The sequence below is a fragment of the Gossypium arboreum genome, chromosome 13 (genome assembly GCF_025698485.1).
Source record: "Gossypium arboreum isolate Shixiya-1 chromosome 13, ASM2569848v2, whole genome shotgun sequence".
Classification (NCBI taxonomy): Eukaryota; Viridiplantae; Streptophyta; class Magnoliopsida; order Malvales; family Malvaceae; genus Gossypium; species Gossypium arboreum.
Window position 1 is genome coordinate 85,865,278 of NC_069082.1, and position 27,912 is coordinate 85,893,189.

The 27,912-nt window shown below is 34.1% G+C and overlaps 1 protein-coding gene across 1 annotated transcript; it reads left to right on the forward strand.

Annotated features, from left to right (window-relative positions):
* Positions 1–14,265: 14,265 nt before the first annotated feature.
* LOC108470126 (probable transcription factor At3g04930) lies at positions 14,266–16,103 on the forward strand. Its single transcript, XM_017771354.2, has one exon. It carries the CDS (start codon positions 14,438–14,440, stop codon positions 15,725–15,727), a length of 1,290 nt encoding a protein of 429 aa, XP_017626843.1. The 5' UTR covers positions 14,266–14,437; the 3' UTR covers positions 15,728–16,103.
* The last annotated feature ends 11,809 nt before the right edge of the window (positions 16,104–27,912 follow it).

Sequence of the window (27,912 nt, forward strand, 5' to 3'; positions counted from 1 at the left end):
TATCAAAATCGAACATGTCGTTACTCTCGCATTGTATGCATAATAGCCTACCTCGCCATTCCAGTGGCGTAACCTTGGCATTGTCTCTCCTGGCACATTCTCAATCAGCTAACCTATGACATAAACCATAGAGGTAAGTTCAAGAGAACTTAGTGATTTAAACTCATTTACCTTTATCGTCTATACACGCATGTTGTAACTATATTTGTCATCTTATTATTCCTAGTTCTTCGTTCAGTCTCAGTGAGTACCCCCACTAGACTCTTATTCTTCATGTCATTGTCGTTATATATTACTTTCCACCCTATCGATCCATAGCGTACGTTCTTCGTTAAGCTCCTCTATGATTTCTTATCCATTACCACACAATCGTAGCCTTCATTCAGATTTGCTCTTCAAGTCCTTTTTCTCATACTTTGAATTCGTCTCACACTCTGACGCGTTCCATCTTCTCTTGTTCATGCCTCAATATTATCCAGGATTTGCCATAATATTTCTTAGAAACCATTTCTCTCAGCGTTCACTATACGCACTATTTCCTTAGAGTTTGCCATATCTAATATTCCTTTAGAGTTTACCATATTTATGATTCTTCCCTTTCAGGGTCCTCCACAAAGTGTTCCTTTTAGATGATAGCCTCTAGGATTTTCCTTTAAAATGTGACACAAAGGTGTTCCTTTACATAGATTGCCACAAAGGCTTCCATTTCATAGATTGTCACAAAGACTTCCATGTCAAAGGTTGCCACAAAGGCTTCAATTTCATAGATTGTCACAAAGGTTTTCACCAATGTGTTCATGATACGGATTCGCCTAGGCTCACATTACGTGAGGTTTGCCTCTTATTGTCTTAGGTTACGTAAAAACCTTATTTGGTAATAACCTTCCTTTAGTTCCTTCCATATGATGTAATAACCCAACAGTTATGGTCTTATACGATATGGTGTTTCTATATGACGCCATAGCCCACCAACTATAGTCTTATAAAATATGGTTCCATGGACTTTTCCTTTCAGAGGATCATGTTTAAAGTCCCGATGATTCCTTTAGATGTTTCTGGACACAGACACAAACTCACCATACATTAACTTGTTAATGACAAACATATTCATGTTTTTTCGACACATATACACATTTCAATATTTCAGATACAAGCATCCTTTAATCTTAGATTCTTATTACACACTTAGGCCATCAGATTTTATGCAATCCACATACACAAGTCCATAAATCATACATATCTCATTAGAATCATCACATCATGCTTTCATACCTTGAATCTCATGGTTTTATCTCTTTTCACTGAAGTTTCTAAAATGTATAACACACATGCAAGAGTTAGCTTAAGGAGTCACCTAACAACCCTGAATAACAGTTTGATCTCCAAATCCCGGCACCAAAGCCAAAAGTTTGCAGTAGCCACTAGGGTACGAAACAATCATTGGTATGAATTTCGATCTTTTAGTTTTAGCTTAGCAAGAAAGATCCTTGCTCCATTCCAAAGCCAGTCAGTGATGGTGCTTTCAAATAAAGGAAGAAGATAACCCTCTTCCTTTATGTTCCAGACTTCCTATAAATATATCTATATATATAGTGGAACTCACTTTCTCTTAATGGAGCTTGACACGTGTCACTGACCTTCAACACTCTCTTTCTCTTTATGGGTTACAGCTATAAAGAAACATATACTAGTATCCAAAATCTTTACTTATCTCTTACTTACTCTTTCATTCATTCCTAACTATCTCATTAGAATGCAACTTATATAGTAACTAGTCAAACTTGACATACCCTACTCCAAGAAATAATTTTTTTTAACACAAGAACCCTTATCACTATCACTATTTTCTTTTTTTGTACTTATGCATACATTTAGATTACAATTCTTACTTTATACTCTAACACTAACTGTGTGCCCTAAGTACATGCCGAAAGCATCCATTGGGTAAGTAGGACCACGGCACTCAAATCCTTTGACTGCACGACCCAACCTAGGGCCCGCCAATACTGGGTGTTACAACTCTCCCTCTTTGAGGAAAATTCATCCACAAAATTATTGTAATGTGGCAAACACAGATGTTCGAATGCAAACTATCCACCTAGTGGTGTATCGTGGAAGCCCGTACTTGTTCAGAATTCCTACAAATTGGTCTAAGCTCACTGTTTTGTCAAAAATTCAAATTTCGCACAACTTACTTTATGACAAGTGTCAGCCTTGTATTGAAGAACTTAAGCAGTCATTTAAAATTTAACTTCTTGTGCATGATTTTCTCCATTTATTCTTATCGTTTCAACATCCCCTTTCCTTTTACCTTCCTGCAACAATCTGAATCTATAACCTCATATTTATTCTGTTCATTCTCTGCTTTTTCCATATTCGCTTATTCAAATATACTTATCATTCTTCATTTTTACTCTTTCTTCTTTTCCTCTTCTTGCATTTTTCATAAAAAATGGTTCAAACCAACACTCAAAGGAGAGGTCACAACCAAGCTAGTTAAACTATTACCCCGAGTGGTTCCAATCCACCTTTACTTCAAGACCTTACAATTAGCCTAATTGAGGAGGACACCTAGCCAAATTACGTATAACACCACCCCTGATGAGATGACACGTTTTGTTAGAGTCCAAGGTATTCGAATCCCGAACTTCGCTTACACCTTCTAGATACCTGAACGAAGTCATTTGAGTTGTAATGCCAGAGGGCTCATCTTGCCTTTAATTCTTTGAGAAGTTAGGTTCCATCTACCTTTAAATCCTTTCTTTTGTGTCGTCTTAAGTGAATAAAGCATTTTGCCAAGACAATTATGAGCTCTATCTTGGTGGAATCTAGTGGCCTACTAAATCAATTGCTATATGCATAATGAACCACCAATGCTGAAATTTTCCAAAAGTTTTACTAGTTAAAGGTGATTAGACAGGGTGCTACTCTCAGCAATGCCCATTTCAGTGTGCACTCAGGGTGTGAGCCAATCATTAACATTTTGAATCTCCATTAACAGAAAGGCAAATACATATAAGTCATTAGTAACTCTAGGCCTAATTTTGGTTTTCCAACAAGATGGTCTCTTCCCAAGAAGGGTACTTGTAACCAATTTCAGCCAGAGGGTTCTGAGCTTTTTGATGTTCAAGTTAAACGATTGAAAAAAGGGTGTGTGTTAGACGTAGTTGAACTAGTTTAAGTTAGAAATATGTTCCAATACTGCCTTCAAGTGTAACGGCCTGATTTTTAACTAAATCAGAACAGTGGTTTCAGAACCACAAATTTGAGATCATAAAATTATTTTAATATTATTTTTAGTGTTTACAGTATGTGAACATATATGTGTGAAAATTTCGTGAGTTAATTTTACCGTTTAATAGCTCAATTTGAGAAAAATGACTTAATCGTGTAAAATGCAAAAGTAGCATGCTATAAGTTAAAAGTACTTAATTGCCATAGCTTATTAAATGGGAGGTCCATATGATGAATTTAGACCATAGATAGTGTTAATGAACATTAATGGACATCCATTATATGATTTTATAAGTTTATAAACAAGGGTAATATAGTAAATTGGTAATTTAGTTATAATTTAGTTAAAACAAAGTCAAAATTCATTTTTGCTCATCTTTGGCAATCGAAAATTTCAAAAAAGAAGATAAGGTTTGAAGCTTTTAAATTTTAGCACATCCCTAGCTTGATTAAGGTACGGTTTTAGCTCGATTTTTTATAATTTCTATGTTTTTGTGATCGTTGCTTCGTGTTCTAGCTAGCCTGTACCTTAATTTTTGAATTTGCTGATGATTTTATAAAGTGCCATTGTTCAATCTATGAGCTTTGTGATAGTTGATGATGAAAAATGGATATTTGTTGATAGATTATCAAGTTTTATTAAGTGATTTTTGATAAAAATGTCAAATAAGGATTTATTTGTGAAAATGTGAAAATATGTGTTAAATGTGTGAATAAATGATAAATATGGGCTGATATATGCACTAGGAAAATTCAGCTAGCATGTATTTGAAAGAAATTGTGAAATTTTGTGTTTTTGTGAAATAGGGACTAAATTCAATAAATGTGGAACTTTAAGGGCTAAAGTGAAAAAAGGCCCAAATATGTGTTTGTGGACTAAATTGAAAGATTATGTGATTAAATGAGTTAAATTTGTTACAATATAGATCAAGAAAATAGGAACCCAAATTTAGATCAAGGCAAGAACAAAGTATTAGACTAATTGACTAGTTTCGTCGTTTTTACGTCCGAGGTAAGTTCGTACTTGATAAAAATTGTTACAATTATATTTTAATGCTTTGATATTGCATAAATTGTATATATGAGACTATGGTAATGTTCGATGACAAATCAATTACATTTGGCACTTAGTGTGCGAGATTATAATAGCTTCGGCTATGTAATGCACTTAGTGTGCGAGATTATAATAGCTTTGGCTACGTAATGCACTTAGTGTGCGAGATTATAATAGCTTCGGCTATGTAATGCACTTAGTGTGCGAGATTATAATAGCTTCGGCTATGCTTTGGCACTGAGTGTATAAGATATCGAGTAATCGACAGTATCACAAGAAAGTATGAGTTCAATATGAATTTGTACAGGTATGTACATATAAAGTAAGAAATTCAAATAGGAGAAGTCATGAAGTTACATATAGCATAAGAACAAGAATGTGAAAGGTTTGCTAATAATCATGAGTTACATGTTATTATGCTTAGATTGATGAATGATATATTTTTTATTAGATAAGTTATTATCATACGAACTTACTAAGCTTTTAAAGCTTACTTTGTGTGCTCTTTCCATGTTTTATAGATTTTCAAAGCTAGCTCAGACATCGGAGATCATTGGGAACCATCATCACACTATTGACTACATGTTGGTATTTTTGGATGCTTGTAAATATGGTGTATGTCATGTATAGGCTAGTGAGTTGATGTTATGTTTTGAGATTTGATATAGCCTTGAGATTTGGCTTGCTTTTGTTGAAATGTTGGTATGTACTTGGTCATTTAAGTTGGCTTAAATTATGTGTTTGATAAGTAATATATGTGATGTAAATAAGTTACCTTGTGTTTTGGCATGTTTGACATGATTGTTGATATGGCTAAGTGGTTACTCATTTGGTTAGTTACTATTTGATGTATTAATACTTGAGGAATGGTATATTTTGGCATGAGTTGTAGATGAAGAATTGATATGTTTGAGAAGCATGATTTGGTTGATAGAAAGGTGAGAAAATACATTTAGGAGTTATGTAAGTTTGATTATTATGGCATATTGATTTGGCATGTTTTGGCTGCCTATGTATGTATTGAAATGATACCATTTTGATGGCTAGGTGAACATGAGAAAAAGGGTGGCAAATTGACTTTGCAAATGGCCTATTTTTGCCCACACGGGTAGAGACACGGGCATGTGTCTCAGCTGTGTGCGACACATGGTCATGTTATACGGCCGTGTGTCCCTTGGGGTACCCTTTCCAATTAAGATAGTATACCCTATAGTTTTCACACAGTCTAGACACATGGGCGTGTCTACTAACCGTGTGTAAAACACGGGCTGGCACATGGGCGTGTGGCCAACTGTGTGACCCAAGTCAGTAACCCCATCTAGTTTTCCCACGACTATGGCACACGAGCGTGTCTCTAGTTGTGTGGTGCAAGTCAGAATGTATGCCCTGTTTTCACACGGTCTATGACACGGGCGTGTCTGGTGGTCTTGTGAGGCACAGAGCCTGTTCACACGGGCGTGTGACCCTTAAATGTTGGAAAATTTTCTAAGTTTCCTTTGCAAATGTTATTGGTTTAGTCTCGAACCACTTTTAAGCATGTTTTAAGGTCTTGTAGAGCCTTATAAGGGACATTGTGAATAATTTGAATGGATTTTGATTATGAATGTATAAATATATGTGAATAAAGTGTATTATCTGGTAATGCCTCGTAACCCTATTCCGGCATCGGATACGAGTTAAGGTGTTACATCAAGAACTTAGCCCAAATAGATTTCAATAGAGTGAGTCCAACACAAGGTTGGATGGTCAGAGAATGTTATCAACAAGTCTATGACGTAAAACAAAGAGGTAAATTCACGAGAACTTAGTGAGAAAACTTCATTTACCTTTATCATCTATATACACATCTGGTAACTACATTTATCATCTTATTATTCCTAGTTCTTCGTTCAATCTCTGGTGAGTACCTCATTAGACTCCTATTCTTCATGCCATAGTCGTTATATATTACTTTTCACCCTATCGGTCTATAGCTTATGTTATTCGATAAGCTCCTATGTGATTTATTATCCATTCCCATGGAGTTATAGCCTTCATTCAGATTTGCTTTTCAAGTCCCTTTTCTTATACTTCTAATTCGTCGCACACTCTAGCGGTTTCCATCTTCCCCTTTTTCATGTTTCAATATTATCCAGGATTTGCCAAAATATTTCTTATGAAACTGCTTTTCTTAGTGTTCGCCATACGTACTATTTCTTCAGAGTTCACCATATGTAATATTCCTTCAAAGTTCACCATATTTATCATTCTCCCCTTTCAGGGTCCTCTACAAAGTGTCCCCTTCAGATGATAACCTTTAGGATTTTCCTTTAGAATGCACCAAAAAGGTGTTCCTTTCCATAGATTGCCATAAAAGCTTTTATTTCAAAGATTTCCCCAAAGACTTCTATGTCATAAATTGCCACAAAGCCTTCCATTTCATAGATTGCCACAAAGGCTTCTATTTCATCGGCGTGCTCATGATAGGAGTTCACCTATAATCATATTACATGAGGTTTTCCCCTTATCATCTTGGGTCACGCAAAAACCACATTTGGTAATAACTTTCCTTTAGTTCTTTCCATATGATGCCATAACCCACCAGTTATAGTATTATACGATTGGTATTTCCATAAGAAGCCATAGCCCACCAACTACGGTCGTACATGATATGGTGCCATGGGCTTTTCTTTTTAGAGGATCGTGTTTAAAGTCCTGACGAACTCCTTGAGACGACTCCAAAGACAGACATAAACTCATCATACATTAACTTGTTCATGACAGACATATTCATGTTTTTCCGGACACATATACACATTTCAATCTTTCAAATACAACCGCCCTTTAACATTAGATTCCTATTACACACTTACACCATCAGATTTTATGCAATCCATACATACAAGTCCATAAACCATACATTTCTCATCAGAATCATCATATCATACTTTTCTAACCTGAAATCTTTTGGTTTTATCTCTTTTCACCAAATTTTCTAGAATGCATAACACACATGCAAGAGTCAACTTAGGGACTCACCTGACATCCTTGAACAACAGCTTGATCTCTAGATCTCGGCATCAAATCTATAAGTTTGCAGTAGCCACTAAGGTACGAAAAAATTATTTGTATGAATTTCGATCTTTTAGTTTTAGCTTAGCAAGAAAGATCATTGCTCCATTCCAAAGCTAATTAGTGATTTCCTATAACTATATATAGTGGAAACTCACTTTCTCTATTGGAGATTGACACGTGTCACCAACCTTCAACACTCCCTTTCTCTTTATGGTTTATAGCTATAAAGAAACGTATACCAGTATCCAAAATCTTTACTTATCTTTTACTTACTCTTTCATATAGTCCTGACTATATCATTAGAATGTAACTTTTACAGTCACTAGTCAAACTTGGCGTACCGTACTCCAAGAAATAATTTTTTTAACACAAGAACCCTTATCACTATCACTAATTTCTTCTTTTGTACCTATACACGCTTTCAGATTACAAACTTACATCATACTCTAACACTAACTATGTGCCCTAAGTATACGCTGAAAGTGTCCATTGGGTAGGTAGGACCACGCGACTCAAATTCTTCAACTACACGCCCTAACCTAGGACCCGCCAATACTGGGTGTTGCATCATTCACCACGAAAATCATCCATATTAAGGCAACAATGTAAAAGAACTTCACAGTTTGCCTTCTCCAAAGCTAACAATACAGTGTCCTTCAAATGAACCAAATCAAAGAATCATTTATGTATAAAACCTTCTTTATCAACAAATTGTAAAATAATTTCCATTTGTTCATTCTTTGACTCATCACGAGTTTCATCCACTACAATGCAAAACTTTGAATCTCTAACCTTTTCTCAAATGAATCCTTGGATTTTACCTACCAAAATAGAAAGAATGTCCTTATTAACAGTCGGACTGACATACCGTGCATTTTGAGAGGTTTTTTCTAAGACAATTACCTCCACATCTTCATTATAATAAGCTAGGAGTTTTACTAGGTTAAGAAGGTTAGCTCGATTTCTTGAATCTTGTGCTTTATTGCATCCCTTAAAGGTATAACCTTGAAATGCAAGCCACTTGACAATATCTATTGACACCTTGAATTGTAGTCGATTTCTTGCAACTTGTTCAAAATTTTGTTTCTCAATAAGCCTTTCAGTATTTTGAAAGAAATTCTGAAGATCGAGATAACTTTTCATTACATTCTTATGTAAAGAATTTGCATCCTTACCTACATGAGTAATAAAGGACATTTAGATCCTTCATTGACCTTCTTCCATAATTGAAGTACTTGGCTTGTAAAATTATTTTCATGATGCCCAAATGACTTGTTGAAGAGAAAACAAGGAAGACAATATATAACATTCTTACTTGGTGAAAATTTGAGCCAATCAGGGAATAACTTGTATTAAGATCAGAGAAATCGACGTCCATTCTTGTTAATATATTCAGGAGATGTTGGAACCTCACTTGGATTAATCAATTGATATGGTCCAAATTTAATGTAAGCTCAACGAACTTTGTCTTGTTGATTTGGAGGGTAATCCTAAATAGATTTTCGAAGTCTCGAATCACACTCTAAAGAAAAAACATCAAACTCCTTTGTTTCGACTCTTGACAACTTATGAGGACGTTCAGGAACTTGAGAAGACCAAATATCTCGTTTAGGGGCTTGGGAAGACTCAATATCTCATTTAAGATCTTGGGATTGAGAAGACATGATATCTCGTTTAGGAGCTTCGAAAGCCTCGATATCGCATTCAAGAGCTTGAGATTGAGAAGGCCTAATATCTTATTCAGGATCTTGGGAAGATACGATATTTGATTTTTTTTCCCCCACTAATAATAGAAGGTTGAGGAACCGATTGATCATTATTGCATTCTGACACCCTTTTCTTGAAAAAGATTCGATCTTTTTCCTGACCATAATTTAATCAAAAAACCTAGAGATTGTAATAATATATTAAAAAAATTAGGAAAAAGAAAAAAAAAATAAGTCAGATAAATAAAGAACATAATTTATGAAAAAATATTTACTGAGAGGAAGATAATTTGTATTTTTTACTCTATACTTTCAGTCTCGACATCAAAATCCTTTTTTTTTCTTTCGACAGTGTCAACACCTTACCAAAGGAAGATAATTCCTTAGCAAGACATACTGTAACACCCCTTACCCGTATTCGATGCCAGAATAGGGTACGAGGCGTTACCAGACATAAACTAACATAATAATACAAAACTGGGCCATAAAATTTCGCCCAAATTTAAAACTTATCATTCACATGCATATCGTCCCTTATATGGGTCTTCGAGGCCCAAAACATACATTGGGTGTGGTTCGGGACTAAACCGAGAACTCTCGGAACTTATACAATACTTAGAAATTTTTCCTATTTTAGAAGGTTACACGCTCGTGTGGGTAGGCCGTATGGTCTCACACGCCCGTGTGGCTTGGGACACGCCCATGTTCTCAGCCCGTGTAACTCACTGTTTATGACGTCATCAACTAGATTGAGGTCACACGGCCAAGTCCCACGCCCGTGTGCTTAGGCCGTGGCCTCCACACGGCTAAGACACATGGCTGTGTCTCTGCCCGTGTGTTTACTACTGAGCATTCTATTTTACCAAATTAGGGTATAGGGGACACACGGCCAGATCACACGCCCATAGGGGTAGACTGTGTGTCACACACGGTCTAGACATACGCCCGTGTGCCTACCTGTGTGGACAACTTTGAGGCTATTTTCCAAGCCAGTTGCCACCCTTATTTGGACATACACATACATGACTTCAAACGCATTTATCATGGCATAAGTGAGCACTTAAACATATACAAACAAGACATGACCGTGATTATTTCATCTTTACTTATACATACATAAGACATTATACTTTGTCAAGCCCAACTTACCAATTCTCATTTAAGCCATGTTTATCATCATACTAAACAAATCCAAATTAAATTATCAAGCATTCATAACCACAACACATCACCATTGCATGGGCACATGTATACTTAAATAAATTGGCTTAAAACCCAATAATCAATATGAGCCACGTCTCATGGCCTTATACCAAATAGATCAAATATCAATATAAGCCAATATAAGCCAATTTACATGGCTTCACATTACATCAAACCCTTAACCATTACAAGCCAATACCTTTGGCTAAATCGTAACGACACATTCACAATTGACTAAGTCCCTATACATGCCATAAACTTAAGAGGTTTGTATTCATTTTTACCCACGATGATAGCTTGATAGTGTGATGACATCTCCGGCGGTCTCCAACCCAAGCTAGCTAATTTAACCTATAAGACATGGGAAAGGAGGGGGGTAAGCTATATAATATAACTTAGTAAGTTCATATGCAAATAATAACAACTATTAAAATTCATTTACTTTATCCATCCATAAGAGTACTATAATTTCAATTAGCATTAGATTTTAAGATTTCTACTTATTCATTCATAGTGATTACTCCTTTAATTTATAAACACCATTTACATGCCTTGGCATTAGCCTAGCCACTATAGTTTTCCTATTATAACATATCACATTAACTAACAAGTTATTTCCATCTTCTTAATCACATGCATATTATTTGTGAGTAATCATAATTTCAACATATAGTTCAATCACCTTTCACTTGTCTAAGCTCGTATCTTACTATATTCTTATAATGACTTTATTCGATAATTATAACTGTCTTTCTTTTCCTCATATCTAATGAAACACAATTTTAATAAATGAATTATAATATATCACAAAAAATTAGGCTCCTAAGCCTATCACATGATCATTATCAAATCTTATCCTGCATCCATTCATTATAAATGTAGACCATTTGTCGTAAGGTTAATGTGTCACAAGCATAACTTGTTCATGTACATTCTCACCAAGAATTCATCATATATCAAATTCACTTCACATAAGTTCCGTGTACATACCTGTACCACTTGTAATATAGTCACGTACTTTCTTGTTCTTAGCGTACCCATTGAAATACAATTCAAGCATATAAACATATTAGGTCATATCTCAATTCAGCCAATCAGCCTAACACATAACCATCATTCATATACATCATATATCCAACATCACGAGTACGTGCACTATCAATTACTATGGGTAATAAACAATTATTTCCACAATAATCATGAATTTACAATTATAGGCTTACGTATATGCCTATTTACTTGTAGTAGTTTCATTCTCAAACTCATCTTTAATTTACCCATTGAACACATCGGAATACTAAGTATGCTTTGGGATCTCATACTCTTAGTATCGTATCAATGCCATATCCCAGATATGGTCTTACATGAAATATCATATCGACGCCATGTCCCTGACATGGTCTTATACGAAATCACACACCGATGCCATATCCCAGATATGGTCTTATACGGAATCTCAGTAGCTCTAATATTATGACATTTGTATTCTACCCTTGAGGTTAAATTGAGATTTCTCATTTCTCAAAACCTCGTCAAAATCGTCATTAATCCATTTCATAAAAAATAAATGCATACAATTCATGCAACATTGAAATATTAAATACATAATATAAGGTTGCATTATTTACGCATGAACTTACCTCGCCACCAAAATGGCAAAAGGGACATAACCGTCAATTTCTCGGTTTTCCCCCGTTCTAGGTCCAAACCTCATTTTCTGTGATCTATAATATCACATTTAGTCTATTTATTAGTCACATTAGTCAATGTGATCCAAAAATATACTATGAAAAATTTACATTTTTACCCCTAAACTTTATCATATTTACACTTTTGCCCCTCGGCTTGTAAAATGATTTTTATTCAATTTCTTTGCACTTTAAGCCTAGCTGAATCATTTTCATAATTATAGCAGCCCACAATTTCCACTAAATCACACTCTTATGACAAATTTTATAACTTTTACAAATTAGTCCTTTTTAGCATTTTCACCGAAAACTACTTAGTAAAAGTCATTTAACACAAAAAAAACATTTATATTCCTCCCTTAAACATCAAAATACACATATGTAGCACATGTGTAAATTTTTAAACATCAACTCTAGCTCAAATAAATGGTAGAAATAGATAGATCTTGTTACGGGGATTGCAAAAATGTAAAAACCATTAAAACGGGGCTAGAACGAACTTACAATCGAGCTTGGCTTTTAATTTTGTTTTTAATTAATTTTAATAACTAAATAACCAAAATGCCCTTAATGAAAATCTTTGGAAACATGCCTAACCATGTCCATTTTTGTCCACCAACTTAACCAATGGTCTAATTACCATATAAGGACCTTCAATTTAAAATTTCATAACAATTGGACACCTCTAGCATGTAGAACTCAAATTTTTTAGTTTTTACGATTTAGTCCTTTTGGCTAAATTGAGTGCCCAAACGTCAAAATTTTCAAACGAAATTTTCATGAAATCATTTTGTGAAATCGTAGACCATAAAAATATAATAAAAAATAAATTTTATTACGTCAGATTTGTGGACTCAAAACCACTGTTCTGACTAGACCATAAATTAGGATGTTACACATACAAATCAAAATACAAGAAAGTCACTAACCTAATATGTATGGGTATGAGCCAAATCAATTAATTTTGAAATTTGACTTTAAAGTTCATATTGAGCCTCTAAATTTAGTCTTTCAAGGCCCATCATACATTAACATTTGATTATTATTATTATTTGGCCAATGGGGCGAATGTTATAAAATGTGGACACCAAACCTAGATCCATCCCTGTCCTCAGTTAAGGTAGAAAGCCATTGAATAAAGAATCTGGAAGACTGCTTGATGCTGTAGGTTTAGATGGAGAGAAAAAAAGGAAGGAGATGAAGAGATTTTTGTGCCTTGATTTTTTCTTCAGCTGTTGAGATAAACTTATATATGGGAGACATGGAAGTCCACGCGTCTTGAGTTTTACTGATAGTAGAGTTATACCTTATTCCCTTATAGTGTTGATGATATAATGTCCTAAGATAGTTTTTTTAGAATACTTAAGTGATCAATGAATCTGATACCCCATGTGTGCCTAATGAGGGTTATCTAATGATGGTTTGTCAGCTGATTGTGGTCCAAGTTGGCTTGGTTTGCCTAGTTAGAGCTTCGCCTAGAATAGATATATTAGCATATAGTTGACCTATTGATGACACATGGAGGGATACATGGAGCAACTATAACAAAATTGACTAAAAGTGAAGCTAATTTTCTTTGCATAATAAAGTTTATTAGGGAGTCTGCTTGACTCAATAAGTCTAATTTGGGTTTGGACAAATTTTTAAAATTTTGAGTTGATTCAATACTATCTGAATTTAAATTAAATAATTTTTGAAGTATATTTAAATTTTAATTATAAAATTTAAAATTTATAAATTAATTATTAAACTATAATTTTATTTTTAAAATGAAATGAATAAATTGACAAATCCGAGAAGGTTTTTTAAAATCGAGCTTGAGCGCACCTATTATTTTATGAATTTGTAAAATAAATATATTGCATTATTAAATTAAAAATTAATTTGAAAAGTCTTGCATTGTTTTGATAAAATAAACAAAGGAATTACATAAAGTAGATCATAAGCAAATTATCAAAGGAAATATCATCCTTCAAGATCTCTTCAATCTCTAGAGAGGGAACCTCGAAAATGTTCAAATATTCATCATTTGATAGAGCCATTTATGCCAAAGCATCAGTTAGCTGATTGGCCTCTCTGGGAACATAAATCAATGACCAATTCTTTTCCAAAGTTCAAATTTGTTGAATCCTCATTATCAAAGAATTTTTTAGACCACCAAACTTACTATCACTCATAGAAATTTTAATATTATGTATATTAATTAATTTTTAAAAGGGATTACAAAATAAAAATATTTTAAAACGTATACTCATGCGCACGTGATACCGAAAACTAATTATCCCAACTATAAATAAAATGAAATGGGTTTGATTTAGCCCATTCTAAATCTATTTTTACTGAACACGTACACGCGCCAAAGAAGCGCGTTGACATGGGGTATGAACCCCACACGGGCCTAACTCTAACCAAACTAACCTCTTTCCTTTCACCAAGTCCAACACGCTTTTTTAATCAACAAAATCCTCGTGAACCTCTTTCGTTTTTTACTCTCTCTCATGGCTTCCGAGCAGTACGGTGCCGTTTTTGAGGAATCTCAGGACGACGACGAGGAACCCTCTTCCTCCGGTAACGACGACGTGCTCAACGGTAACGACGAAGAGGACGAGGAGTTGTTAGAAGAAGAAGAGGAAGAAGATTTTAATTCCCCCTCTTTACTACCTCAACCGATTGCCGCAGTCGTACCCTCCGCCTCAATCCCCGCCGTTCCTCTTGCCGTTCCTTCATCCACCGTCGTGACCGTCGCTTCTGTTCCTCTCAGGGGTTCGACTCCCGACTCTAAACGCCAACGGATTGATTCCGCCGTCTCCGAGAAAAAACCTCCTCCGCCGCAACAATTCGACGAATCGCGGCGGTTATTTCAACGTTTATGGACTGATGAAGACGAGATCGAGCTTCTCAAAGGATTTCTCGATTACACGACTTCGAAAACCAACTCTAATTCTTCTCACCATCACCATCACGATACGGCGTTGTTTTACGATCTAATCAAATCGAAACTCCAGCTCGATTTCAACAAGAATCAGTTAGTCGAGAAGCTTCGGAGATTGAAGAAGAAATATAGGAACGTGATGAATAAGATCAATTCAGGTAAAGAATTTTCCTTCAAAAGCCCTCATGATCAAGCTACTTTTGAAATTTCTAGAAAGATCTGGAGTAGTAGTGTTGGCAAAGTAGAAGATAATGTTTTAGATTATGATGAAAATAATATTACTCCTACTCCTACTCCTACTCCTACTACTACTAACATCAATTTTCTCGATGAATGTGGGGAGAAAAAGAATCTTACTCCAAAATCCGCAGCCAATAAGAGAAGGTCAAAGAGTAAAGGGGGGAAACTGGAAGAGAAAAGAGTTTTAAATGATGGGTTTGTGATTTCTAACAATAATTTTAATAATAGGAGTGATCATGACCAGGGTAATGTGGAAGGACTGGGTGGTGGTGGCGGCGGCAGTGGTGCTGGAGGAGAAAGAGGAAACCTGACAGCAGTAGTAGAGGAGACGGTGAAGAGTTGTTTAACACCCGTGTTTAAGGAGTTGTTAGGTAGTTTAATTGGAGGAGGGGGAGGAGGGGGAAGAGGGATTAGTGGAATGGCTATGAATGCCATGCCATTGAGTTTTGGCGGAACTTCGAATTTTGGCAGCGGTGGTGGTGGTAATGTGGAGTTCATGGATGAGAGGTGGAGGAAGCAGCAAATATTGGAGTTGGAAGTTTATTCTAAGCGGTTGGAGTTGGTGCAAGATCAGATTAAGGTGGCTCTGGAGGAGCTTCGGTCAATTGGAGGGTGATTTCTGAGTATGGGTGCTTATTAGTTATTTCTGTGAAAGGTTTCTTATCTTTTCATTGATGGATCAGCTGATAGTGTAGGGGAGTAACTGGTTTTTCTTAGTTTGGTTTTGGGTTTTCTTTCTTCTTTGCTTATTTGATAGAAATGAACAGTTATTGGAATAATGATTTATAATTATTTAGTCTTTGAATCAATAGTTTGTTCTAGTTGTTCTCATTTGTGTATATATGTTTTTTATACATGGGTTGGGATGACTTGCTTAGAAATAAAAGACAGATGTTATGGTTCATTTAATGCAAATGTGCAAGATCTAACATTGTAGAATTTGTTGAACGGATTCAACAACAGTTTACTATTTTACTACATTGTTTTAAAAAGTTATATTTGAGTTGAAATTCAATTTATCAGATAGCTTGTTGTGATATGTTGGTGGTGGTGTGAAGATCTACATTGTTCCGATTCTTTATTTTCCTTAAGAGCATCCATTTCTGACACATATTTGGACGAATAGGAGTTTGATTTTCCAAGTGTACAGAAAGACGCAAAAGATTCAAGTCATACATTTATCTGACACTCACCCTTGAGTCCAAGCAGCATAGGTTGAAACTTATGGGATGGAAGGGAAACTAGGACTGGGATAATCTTATTTTCATACCTGCCAGTCTATTCTTTATAACTTCAAAACTAATTATCTATGATGATTTGCTTCTAATGAGAATGGTTTGTGATTTATTAGTATCATTTCTTATGCTTTCTATCGTCTAGTATTTCTTGCAAACTTGTTTTAGGGTTTGATAAAAAAAGGTTGTAATGTTGACTCTATGAAATGTAATAGTCATATTGGATAATACTGCTGAGGTCAAAGGTTGTTTTGTGCATCTAGCATGAAATGCTTGCTAGCCTCAACGATCTAACTTTCCATTTCGTAATTATGGTTTGGGAACTTAGAGGTAACTAGGTATTTATCATTTCTGATGCTTTCTACTTTCAATCATATCGCAATTCATGCGAACTTGTGTTAGTGCTTAAAAGGACTGTAGTGTTGTCTGTATGAAATGTAATTCATATCGGATTTGTTGCTGACAGCAGAGGCTGTTTTATGCATCCAGAATGCAATGCTTGCCTTTTTTTACTTGGACTCAGGTGTAAGTGTCTAACCCCGGTATATTCATTTCTTCATAAGTTTTATTCATGTATTTCGAGCATCTTTGGAGGCTCATACACTCTCATCTTGATATGTGTCGTACATGGGTACTTGAAGAAAAATGAAGTGAAGCAACATAAATGCTTGCTAGCCACAAAGGTCAAACTTTCCATTTGTGATTGCGGTTTGTAAACCTAGAGATACCTTGATAATTATCATTTGGGACCTAAGAAAGGTACCGCTCTGGTCCCAGGACATTTCGGAAGAACATGGCATGCATTTAGAACCTTTCTTCATTCAGAACCTATTAACCTGTTTCCTGTAAAACATTTCAGCTATAGTAATTTAAATCCTATGTAGTCCATGGAGTCATTTATCTTTCAGCTGAAGTTGTTTGGATATCATTAATGCTGGTAGTTGAATCTCTAAGATGCTATACTTGATTGTTTCGCTGCATTTGTTTTTATGCCTGTTAGGCTGATTATATCTGCAGGTATTAGACTCTGTAGTCTGTAGTTATGGCCATATCAAGAAACATTTTTGGATTTTGCAGATGTCATTCATTTTCTCAAACCTTTTAGTGAGTTTTCAACTTTGCATTTTTCTTCAAGTACCTGTATTTAACAATATGTTAAATATTTTGACATGGATATGAGGATTTTTTATTTTTTATTTGTTCGAAAGATGTGAGAATATCATCTTTATAAATGTTCGAAACACATATGGACTTAAGAGCGAGCCTGTTCGGCCTTAGTCTGTAGTTAAGGCCTTGTCAAAAAGTAACTTCGGTTTATTTGATGGAATGAAGCAGTTTTAGGAACCAAGTTAATGAACAAACCGGTTAGATCGTGAATTCAACCGATTCAAAATTAAAAATTCTATAAATTTTCAAATTTAATTAGAAAAATTATAAAATAAGGAAAAGTTAATAAATACAAATAAATTATCACAGAAATATAAATGTTTAACTCACAAATTGATACTTAAATTAAGTTTTTTTCTATAACTTTTTTGTCACAAAGTGGTTTTAAATGATTTTTTCCTCAAATTAATAAATCCTTTTAAAAAGATTTAACCCATAAATTAGTACCTAAACAATACAACCCAAGTCGGTACCTATTTTGTCACAATGGTATCTAAATTATTTTTCATTAGTCATTTTATATCAAAATGTTATATTCGTTAAAAAATTTAGCCAATAATAGATTATCGTATAATATAAACTTTAAAAAGTATTTTTAATTATTATATTTTATTTTATTTTACATTATTTCTCTCTATTTTTCTTTTTCTTTTTCCAATCTAGAGATAAAGGTTGAGCTAGTTGACTCATGAACCAATATAAATCATTGAACCGACCAAAAATTAATTGAACCAATTGAATTGATTTCCCTTCTTTTTTAAAAAATATTTTTATTTTAAATGAATTTTAATAATTTTAAATATATCTAGAAAAAAATTATACATTGTCTTTTCTTGCTACATAACAATTTTTAACTGGTTATATGTATTTTTAAATAGACTTAATAGTTTGACTAGCAATTGAACTAATAGAAGTACCAATTTAGGAAAAAGATAGTTTAGGTTCCACTTGTAGCTAAAAAAAATTTAGGTGCTAAAATGGGTAAATGATATAATTTAGGTACCAATTTATGGGTTAATCCTTTCTTTTTAAATAGACTTAATAGTTTGACTAGCGGAGATGCCAACTTTGGAAAATAAAAGTAGCTTAGGTACTACTTGTGACAAAAAAAAAAAAATTTAGATACCAAGATGGGAAAAGGGATATAGTTTAGGTACCAATTTGTGGATTAAGCCAAATATAAACATTCATTTTATGAATTATAAAAATAAAAAAATATATTTAAACTCATTTAAATTTAGTTCAATCGATTTTTTTATTGGTTTAATCTTCATTCGGTTTTTTGGTATTTGTTGATTGTACAAGTAAATGTGATTTTTTCATGCTTTAGTGTGTTTTTGAGTGAAGCCTTTTTAGGTACTTAATACTTTGTGTGTCAATTTTAGGTTTTGTCGTAGTTTTGTTCTTAATCTAGTATTTTTAATGCTGTTTTGATTTTATGAAAAAAATGATGCTTAATAAGTGTTAAATGGTTATGTAGGTGAATTGAGAGACCAAATTAAAGTCAATGTGGTTGACAGTAAGTCACATTGCAATAAGGAGCTTCTTGAGGTCACAACATTATGCAATATGAATGTTAGAGAGGGGCTCAATAGTCAATCATATTGCAACGTGAGGCACCTCAGCGCTGCGACGTTGGGTTGCTAAGTCGTGACGTTAAAGCAAATCCTGGGAGAAGTCATTCATCAATGTTGTAGTGTCGCTATAGTGGAGGTCGCGATATCAACCCTACAAATCCTAATCTAAAATGATTATCAAGGGAAATTTTGTGTCATTTTGAGTTTTCAACATTTTTTAAGTGGACTTTTAGTGAAGGCGCAAAGGTCTTTTGGTAATAAACCCCATCTCTATCAGATTTTTACATACACTACTTAGATTACACACGATTAACACCTTTTTACATTAGAGTTAAGATAGAATAAAATAGAGAGAGTTATCTTTGCTATAGCTTTTTCATTCTTTCTTGTTGAAGACTATGTAAATGGAGATCAATCAAACTTTAGCTCTGAATTGGAACCTTCTTCATGTATGAGCATTTCTAATTCTTGTTCCTATTCATCTTTTATTGATTAAATGTTAGAATGGTTGGTTGTGATGTTAATTGCTAATCTAAGTTGAAATTCATGATCTTGGTTAATTGCTTGTTCAATTCTATCAAATTACTTAATACACTAGAATTGACGCCTCTAGTGGATAATCTAAATAGATAAGACTAAGATAAGATTCTATTGCATGGATTTTATTATAATTATGCTGAGCAGTAATGTAACAACCTATTTTCAGTGAAATCGGAACAGTGGTTTTGGGACCACAAATCTGAGCCAGAAAGAAAATTTATTTTAATATTATTGCATGGTCTGGATTATGATATGGATGTTATATGAAAAATTCTAATAAGAAATTTTACCGATTATGTGTTAAATTAGGGAAAGGACCAAATTGCATAAAATGCAAAAGTTGAGTTCTAGTAGCTATAAGTACCAAATAGTTATGAAATTCAAAACTTGAGGTCCTTATATGGTAATTAGACCATTAAAGAAAATTTAGTAGATATTTTTGGTGATTCATCCATGGAAAATTAGAAAAAGAAAAAGATGAAATTAGAAATGAGAAAAATTAAAGGATGATAAATAATTAAAAAGAAATATCATCATATTATTGTCATCTTTATCCCTAAAATTTTATTGGAAACCCTAGGAGAGAGAAAGGAAACTAATCAAGCTTAATTAGGTATGTTTTCTTATCCCATTTTTAGTAATTTTTATATTTTTGAGATCGGGATAGCTTAATCTATCTATTTTGGGGATTAATTTGAAAAGTATCAAAGTATAGAAATTTTACCATGGATGAATATGTTGAAAATTTAAAATTTATGGTAGAAAATGAAAGGTTGTTGATAGATAAAACAACTTTTTAAAAGTGAATTTTCATGAAATTGTGATATAGAGCCTAAATTGAAAAGATGTACAAGTTATGGAAAAATTCTGAATTTTGTGAAAAACATCTACTGTAAATGTTATATGAAAATTTCGATTAGGCTTGGAATAAGGATTAAATTGCATAAATTTCATTTTCCGAGCCTAGGGACGAAATTGAAATTAATGAAAAGTATAGGGGAAAAATGGTAATTTTACCTAGGGTGTAAATTGAATCTAATCGAATATGAATTGCATTAAATTGATGATTAAATTCATTTATATAGATCTGAATAACTCAAATTTAAAGTTAGATCGAGGAAAAGAAAATGTGCCAGATTTGTAGACTTTTGAAACGAACAAATGTCAAGGTAAGTTCTTGTAACTAGATTATGTGTATTAATATGTTTGGAATTGAATGTTGAATATGTGTGGATTATATAAATATTTAATGTCTACAATTAATTACATGTTTGATATTGCTTGATAGGTATAAGTCCCATTTAAATAAATGAAATTCGATGGATACAGGATTTCCTGATTGGTTGTGGTCTTGCATATGTTGCAGACACACCATAACTATAAAGAGCATCCTGTTATAAGCCCTCTTGAGCATCCTATTATATAGTTCCTACGAGCATCCTGATCGGTAGTGATTTTGCATGTGTTGCACATTATCGCAGCTCTTTGTGATCGTCCTGTTACATGATTCGATTGGTTGTGATCCAGCATATAATGCGGACACAAATGCAGCTCTATATGAGTGTCCTAATATAGGCTCTTATGAGCTTCCTAACATGGCTTACTTTAACTTTCTGTTACCTTATCCGGTGCTCTCTGATAATAACCCTTCGGAGTTACCTTTAAAGCTCTATGAGCTCTTTGATTAAAACTCTTATGAGTTTCCTATTTAGCCCGGATAAGTGTCCTGTTATATGGCTCATCTGAGCATACTGATATATGGCTTGAGAGTATACTCTCTGATTATGTGCCCTAAGGGGTACCCCTAATTATGAATTGACGGTTTACAATTTTGTACACCCTGTGTGTACTACCTAAGTATCCATCGTTATTTCAATAACTCAATAGATAAAATTCCTGATATGAGAAATTATGAGATTAAAAGAATTATGTCTTTAATGCTTCTGAAATACCTGAAAGTGTGAAACATGATGAGCTCATCCATGTTTACATGTGAATTGTGTGACTAACTTGCTTAATTGAGTGTATGTGACTAGGCAAATTGCCAAATTGTTGGAAAGCATATTATTGAATGCTTATTTTGTTGAATGTTATTGGTAAGTTTAATTCCTATTATACGAACTTACTAAGCATTAAATGCTTACTAGGTTTTCTTTTCTCTGTTTTATAGTGCTCAGAAGCTCGCAAAGGTTGGAGATCAGTCAGAACATCATCACTATCTACTAGCTCATTTTGGTATAAAAAGTAAACTTATTTTGGTATAATGGCATGTATAGGTTAACTTGGCCAATTGTTGGCTTGTAAATGATAACTTGTAATCTAGCCATTGGAATGGCTAGTGATGATTTGAATTGGTATATTTATAAGTTATATCATGATAATTACATATGTGATTAGTATGGTTTGTGTGAGTTATGTTAAACATGAATGTTATAAAATGTAAGATTATGAACATGAATACATGTAATGATATATCAAGTTAGATGTTAGAGTTAGCTTGGTTATATTACTTGAATTGGTTGATATATGTTTGCAAGTATTGGTGTAGGTTTTTAGCAAATTTGGGTGAGAAATAAAGCTAGGAAATGACTTTATTTTGTCCACACGGGTAGACACACAGGTGTTTGTCTTGACTGTGTGTGACACACGGCCAGGCACATGGGCATGTGATTTGACGATGTGTCCCCTGCATCTTAAAATTTAGAAACAAAATGTTCAGAATTAGGCACACCGACAGAGACATGGGCGTGTGTCTCATTCGTGGGTGACACATGGCCTAGAACATGGGTGTGTGCCTTGGCTGTGTGAAACTTGCACCTAATTTATGAAAATTAAATTAAACACACAACCTAGCATACGAGCGTGTGACAGGCTATGTGGAACAAGTTAGAAAGTTACACGGGTAAGGACACAGGCTAGGATAGGGCCGTGTGCCTCACATCGAATGCCCATACGGCTTGAGACATGGGCATGTCACTTGGCTGTGTGAGCCACACGGCCTACTCACATTGGGCGTGACCTCTGTATATAAGAAAAATTTTGAAATTTTGCGAAAAATTTTCTGAGATTTTGATTTAGTCACGACTTGTTTTTAATCCTTAAATTGGACCTTGAGGGTCCATTCAATGGACATATGAATAGTTTCTGAAATGAATAGTAAATGACATAAATTATTTGTAATTTTTCTATAAACTCTGGTAATAATACACTGTAACCCTGTTCCGGTGACGAATTGAGAGGAGATTTCTACTTAAGAGTGACAAGAAATGTAATCTTTCTATGCATGTGAGCTTCATAAGTAGTTTGTGACCAATTGACCATCACCTTGAGTATTTGCAAGGTCTAAAACAAGAAAGACGGATGTTAGGTTAGTTTCTTTAATCGATAAAATAGATTAGTTCTTTTATGATTCTTAATCGATTTGCACTAATAATACTTGAACTAATTAGACAAGTAATTGTCTCATTAGTAGGATGACCAATTAGCACATTTTTCCTTTATCAGTTACTATGGAAGAATGATCCTTGGAGTAACCTAAGAGTTCCATTCTAGCTACTAATTACAATTTGACATTGTCATGCTTGTGGTAACACTGTGTGATAAGTGTCAATAGTAACATATTTTAGCCTTATTCTTAGTACATTTTTGGGTGATTATGTGACATTAATGGTGAATTATATACTCCTAATCCTTTATATTCATGTTATGGTTGATAGGACACTTGAGAGCAATAAGAGTGAAAATTTATGGAAATTAGAACACTGGAGCATTCCAGAAGTTGTACATATGCAATAGAGTTTCACACGGGCAATCCACACCACCATGTAATCCACATGGTCGTGTGTCTAAGGAATGTCAATTTCGAGAACCATGTACATTAACAGATGGAAGTCACAATTTTTAGGTTTATTTGGCATTTTAAGAAGGTATAAATAAGGAAATAAAAAAGAAAAGAAGCAGTCGTCAAGGGATAGCACAAAAATTACCTAAAGAACATCATTGAAATCGATTTCCACGCAGTTCTCTATCAAGATTCAAAGGTCCAAGCTTATTTCCAAGGAGGATTTCATTTATTTTAGTGGTCATATTGTATTTTTGGTGTTTATTCTTACAATGAACTAATTCTCTTAACATTTAAAGAAGATGAACCCTAGGATGAATTCTATTGTTTGATTTCTAGTTTTATGCAATAAATCTTAGTTCTTTGTTTTAAATTATGAATGCTTAATTATTCTTTGTTAACAATTCTAGACTGTTAATCCATGTTTGATGTGCATAAGTCTAAGGTTAAATAGACCCTTCTTGTGATTAGATATTACATAATTGAATGGAGTTACATGCAATCCTAGAAATAGGATGACATAAATCTACCGGATTAGATTCAAATCTAATAGGGGGATCCATAGAGAGAATTAATGCGATAAATTAGATTGAGAATTATAGATGAAATTTAGGTGGATTCTTGCATAGTTATTATTCTGTCACTTGATTGATATTTGACTATTTTTGTGATTTATTATTTGAATAGATAAGGAACCAAAAATTGGTGTGTTGGGTGTATGACTTTTACAGTATGTAGCATTATTCCCAATAGTGGAGTTCATAGTCTGATACATAGGTAAATGATATCCTCTCATTGGTATTACATGGTTGATGAAAAGTAAACATAGGTACGGGTTGTTTGTCTTTGTGGTGGATGACTAGATTACTATTTGATAGTAATTGACTTTTCATGAATGATGGTGTAATGGTTAACATGAGATAAAATAGGATCATATTGGGAAATGGATTCTATCCCCAAGAGATTTAGGATACCATATGAGGGTAACACACTTATGATAAGGTCATTGGACGAGCACTGATCGAGTTGATTCCATAATGGTATGCCATTAGGGAGAGCTCAATCACGATACTATAGTCGAATGACTTCGTGACTAACTGAGTTCATATAGGCGAAAAGCTGAAACTTAATTATAAATCATTTTAGCCTCAATTGCATATGTCCAATCAATCCCTCTGCTAGCTCATTGAAACCAGAAATGATTTTCATGTTGAATCAAATGAACAAAAATGCATAGAGATGGTGGAATGGAGAATATGAAACATTTGGAAATGATTATGATTTTCTCCAAAATGAAAATGAAAATGTATAAATGAAACAATTTGGAAATGAATGTGATTTTCTCCAAAATGAAAAATGAAAAATGAAAATGAAAATGACCTGAAAAATAAATTTATGTTTTTTGAATTAAATAAAGTTCGAGAATGGAAATAAATCATTTGGTCATTATGAATTGATGAATGTAGAAATATTAAATATATTTTCTCATAGATTCTTTTACAGTAAAGTCATCACGATTTTAACATAATTAGAATTGGGTTGAGAAAATTATTTAATTTGAAATATATTTAAGTTTAATTTTAGGAAATAGAAAACAAAGAATTATAAAGTATTGGGTGAAGAGCCCAGGAAGTACTTGTAACATCTCAAATTAAGGTCTAGTAGGAATAGTGGTTTCGAGACCGCAAATCTGAGATAGAAATAAATATTTTATGATTTTTATGAGGTCTATGATAGGTATGCATGCTTGTGTGAAAATTTCATGGAGAAATTCTATGCATAAAATGTACAATTGAACCTTAGGGACCAAATTGAATAAGATACAAAACTTATGTTCTAGAAGCTTCAAGCATGAAATTGTTTTAGATTATAAATTAGAAGGTCCTAATTAGCAATTTGACCAATTTCTAAAATTTTGGACAAAAATGGACATGCAAAGGAAAAATTTGAAAGGAAGGCTTAAAGGGTATTTTTGTCTTTTGGTAAATAAAAGAATAAAAAGGGAAAAAGAAAGCAAAATTGTGTCCATCTTCTCCAAGGGGTGTCAAAATTTCAAAGGTCACCATAGCTAGGGTTTTCAACTTTTCAAGCTTGATTGTAAGTACTCCGTAGCCCCGTTTTTGATGTTCTTTGCATTTTTGAACACCTTGAAGCATGATCTATCCATTTCTAGCCGTAATTTGAGCTAGGGTTCATGTTCAAAAACTTGCCCATGTGTGATATGTTTGTATTTTAATGTTTAATGGAAGAATATGAAAGTTTGATGTGTATTTAACATCCTTTACTAAGTGATTTTTGATACAAATGCATAAAAAGGACTAAATTGAAAAAGGAGTAAATTAAGTGATAAAAATTTGTTTTTGATGAGTAATGTGGGCTACCATGAGTACAAGAAAGATTCGGCTAGGCTTGGGTAGTAAAGGAAATGAGTACATTTCATTATACGAGCTTAGGGACTAATTTGCAATTTTGTAAAAGTTTAGAGGCAAAATTATAATTTTGACAAATTGTGATTTATGGATTGGTTTTGGCAATTTTATAATTAAAAAAGTGGAATTTGCTATTATAGATCAAGAAAAATGGAGTCCGGACCTAAACTGAGGGAGAAGTAAAGTTTTGGACTAAAACGTAAAGTTAGCAATATTTTGGGACCTGGTAAGTTTGTGTGCAAGTAATTCAAAATTTTCATTATCATATGTTTAAGGCTTGATGTTGTATGAAATGTGTATATATGCCTTTATGGAATTTGACTTATGATGACTCTATAACAATTTGATGATAGCTTTGTATCTCGAAAATCCCTAGTGACCTTAAGGAATACTTGGGATTGGGATATCATGACACCATGAATAATGAGATCCCGTGTAAGACCATGTTTGGGATATGGTATCAGCATCGATATGAGATCCTGTGTAAGACCATATCAGGGATATGGCTTCGGTATCGTCGAGTGATTTTGTATAAGACCATGTCTGGGACATGGCATCGATATGAGGCCCCATATAAGACCATGTCTGGGACATGGCATCGACACCGATTCGAAACTTCGTATAAGACCATATCTGGGATATGGCATCGATGTGTGGTTCCATGTAAGACCATGTCTGGGACATGGCTTTGGCACCCTATTTGGTGTGTGATAATCTCAAACGTCCTTCCGTATTCCAAGTGGTTCAACGGGTCATTCAAGATCAAGGTTAAGAGATGGGGAAATATGAATAAGCTATGAGTAGTACAAGTATGTATGTAAATCTCATGAGTATGGAACTCGATTCATAATGGAAATTTAGCATGAATAAGGAAGAGTAAGATAAGTTATGAAGTTCAATGACATTTATTGTCAACCTTCACTATGTTCATTATGTGTAAACTGATAATGTGGTGATAATTGGTAGTATGTTTAATCTATGAAATCTTCCGGATCTATGTTGTTTATTATTTACATACAACTTACTAAGCTTTATGCTTACCCCCTTTCTTTTCCTTTTCCTTTAGTATCGCCAAGTTAGCTCGGGGATTATGGACGCCGGAGCTCGAGTCACACTATCAACAAATCTTTTGGGGTATATTTGGTTTAATACATTTAAATATGGCATGTATAGGGGACTTAGTATTTTTTTATATGTGTCATGTTGGTTAGCCAAAAGTGATGGCTCATGTTAGTATATTATTTCATTTTGTATTTGGCCATGAGATATGGCTCATATTGACTATTGGGTTGTAACCCTAAATACTATTGCATGCATGGAATGTGCTACTATTCTTGAGATGTGTGTTGAGTTGGTAGTTGATAATGGATGGATGATGTTAATTTGTATGGCTATAGCATGATTTAAGGTAAAGAAATAAATTGAATGAATTTAGCAAGGCATGGAGTCCTAATTATATGTACTTTGACATGTATTTGTCATGCATGAGCTAAACCTAAGGATGTCTAGGTAACCCATTTATGCCACGATGATCACTATTGATATATGTGAGTGTGTATGTGTTAATGAAGGTGACAAAAAAGCTTGAGAATTAGCCTCAAAGTTGTCCGCACGGATAGACACACGGGTGTGTGTCTAGACCGTGTATGACACAAGGTCAGTCCCATGGACGTGTTGTCTCGCCGTATGTCCCCTGTACCCTAGTTTTATAAGTCAGTATGCATGGTAGTAAACGCACGGGTAGAGACACAGCTGTATGTCTCAACCTTTTAGAGGACACGGCCTCTAAACATGGGTGTGTGCCCAGGCCGTGTGAAGTTTGCATCTTAAATGCTAAAATTAAATTTGCCACACGGCCTAGCACACGGGTGTGTGACTCGGCCGTGTGATCTTTAATTGAGGATGACGTCAGAAACAGAAAGTTACACAGCCTGGAGACACGGGCGTGTCTAGGGCACATGGGCATGTCCTTGTGTCCACACAGGCGTGTGACCCTGTTTTATGAAAAATCT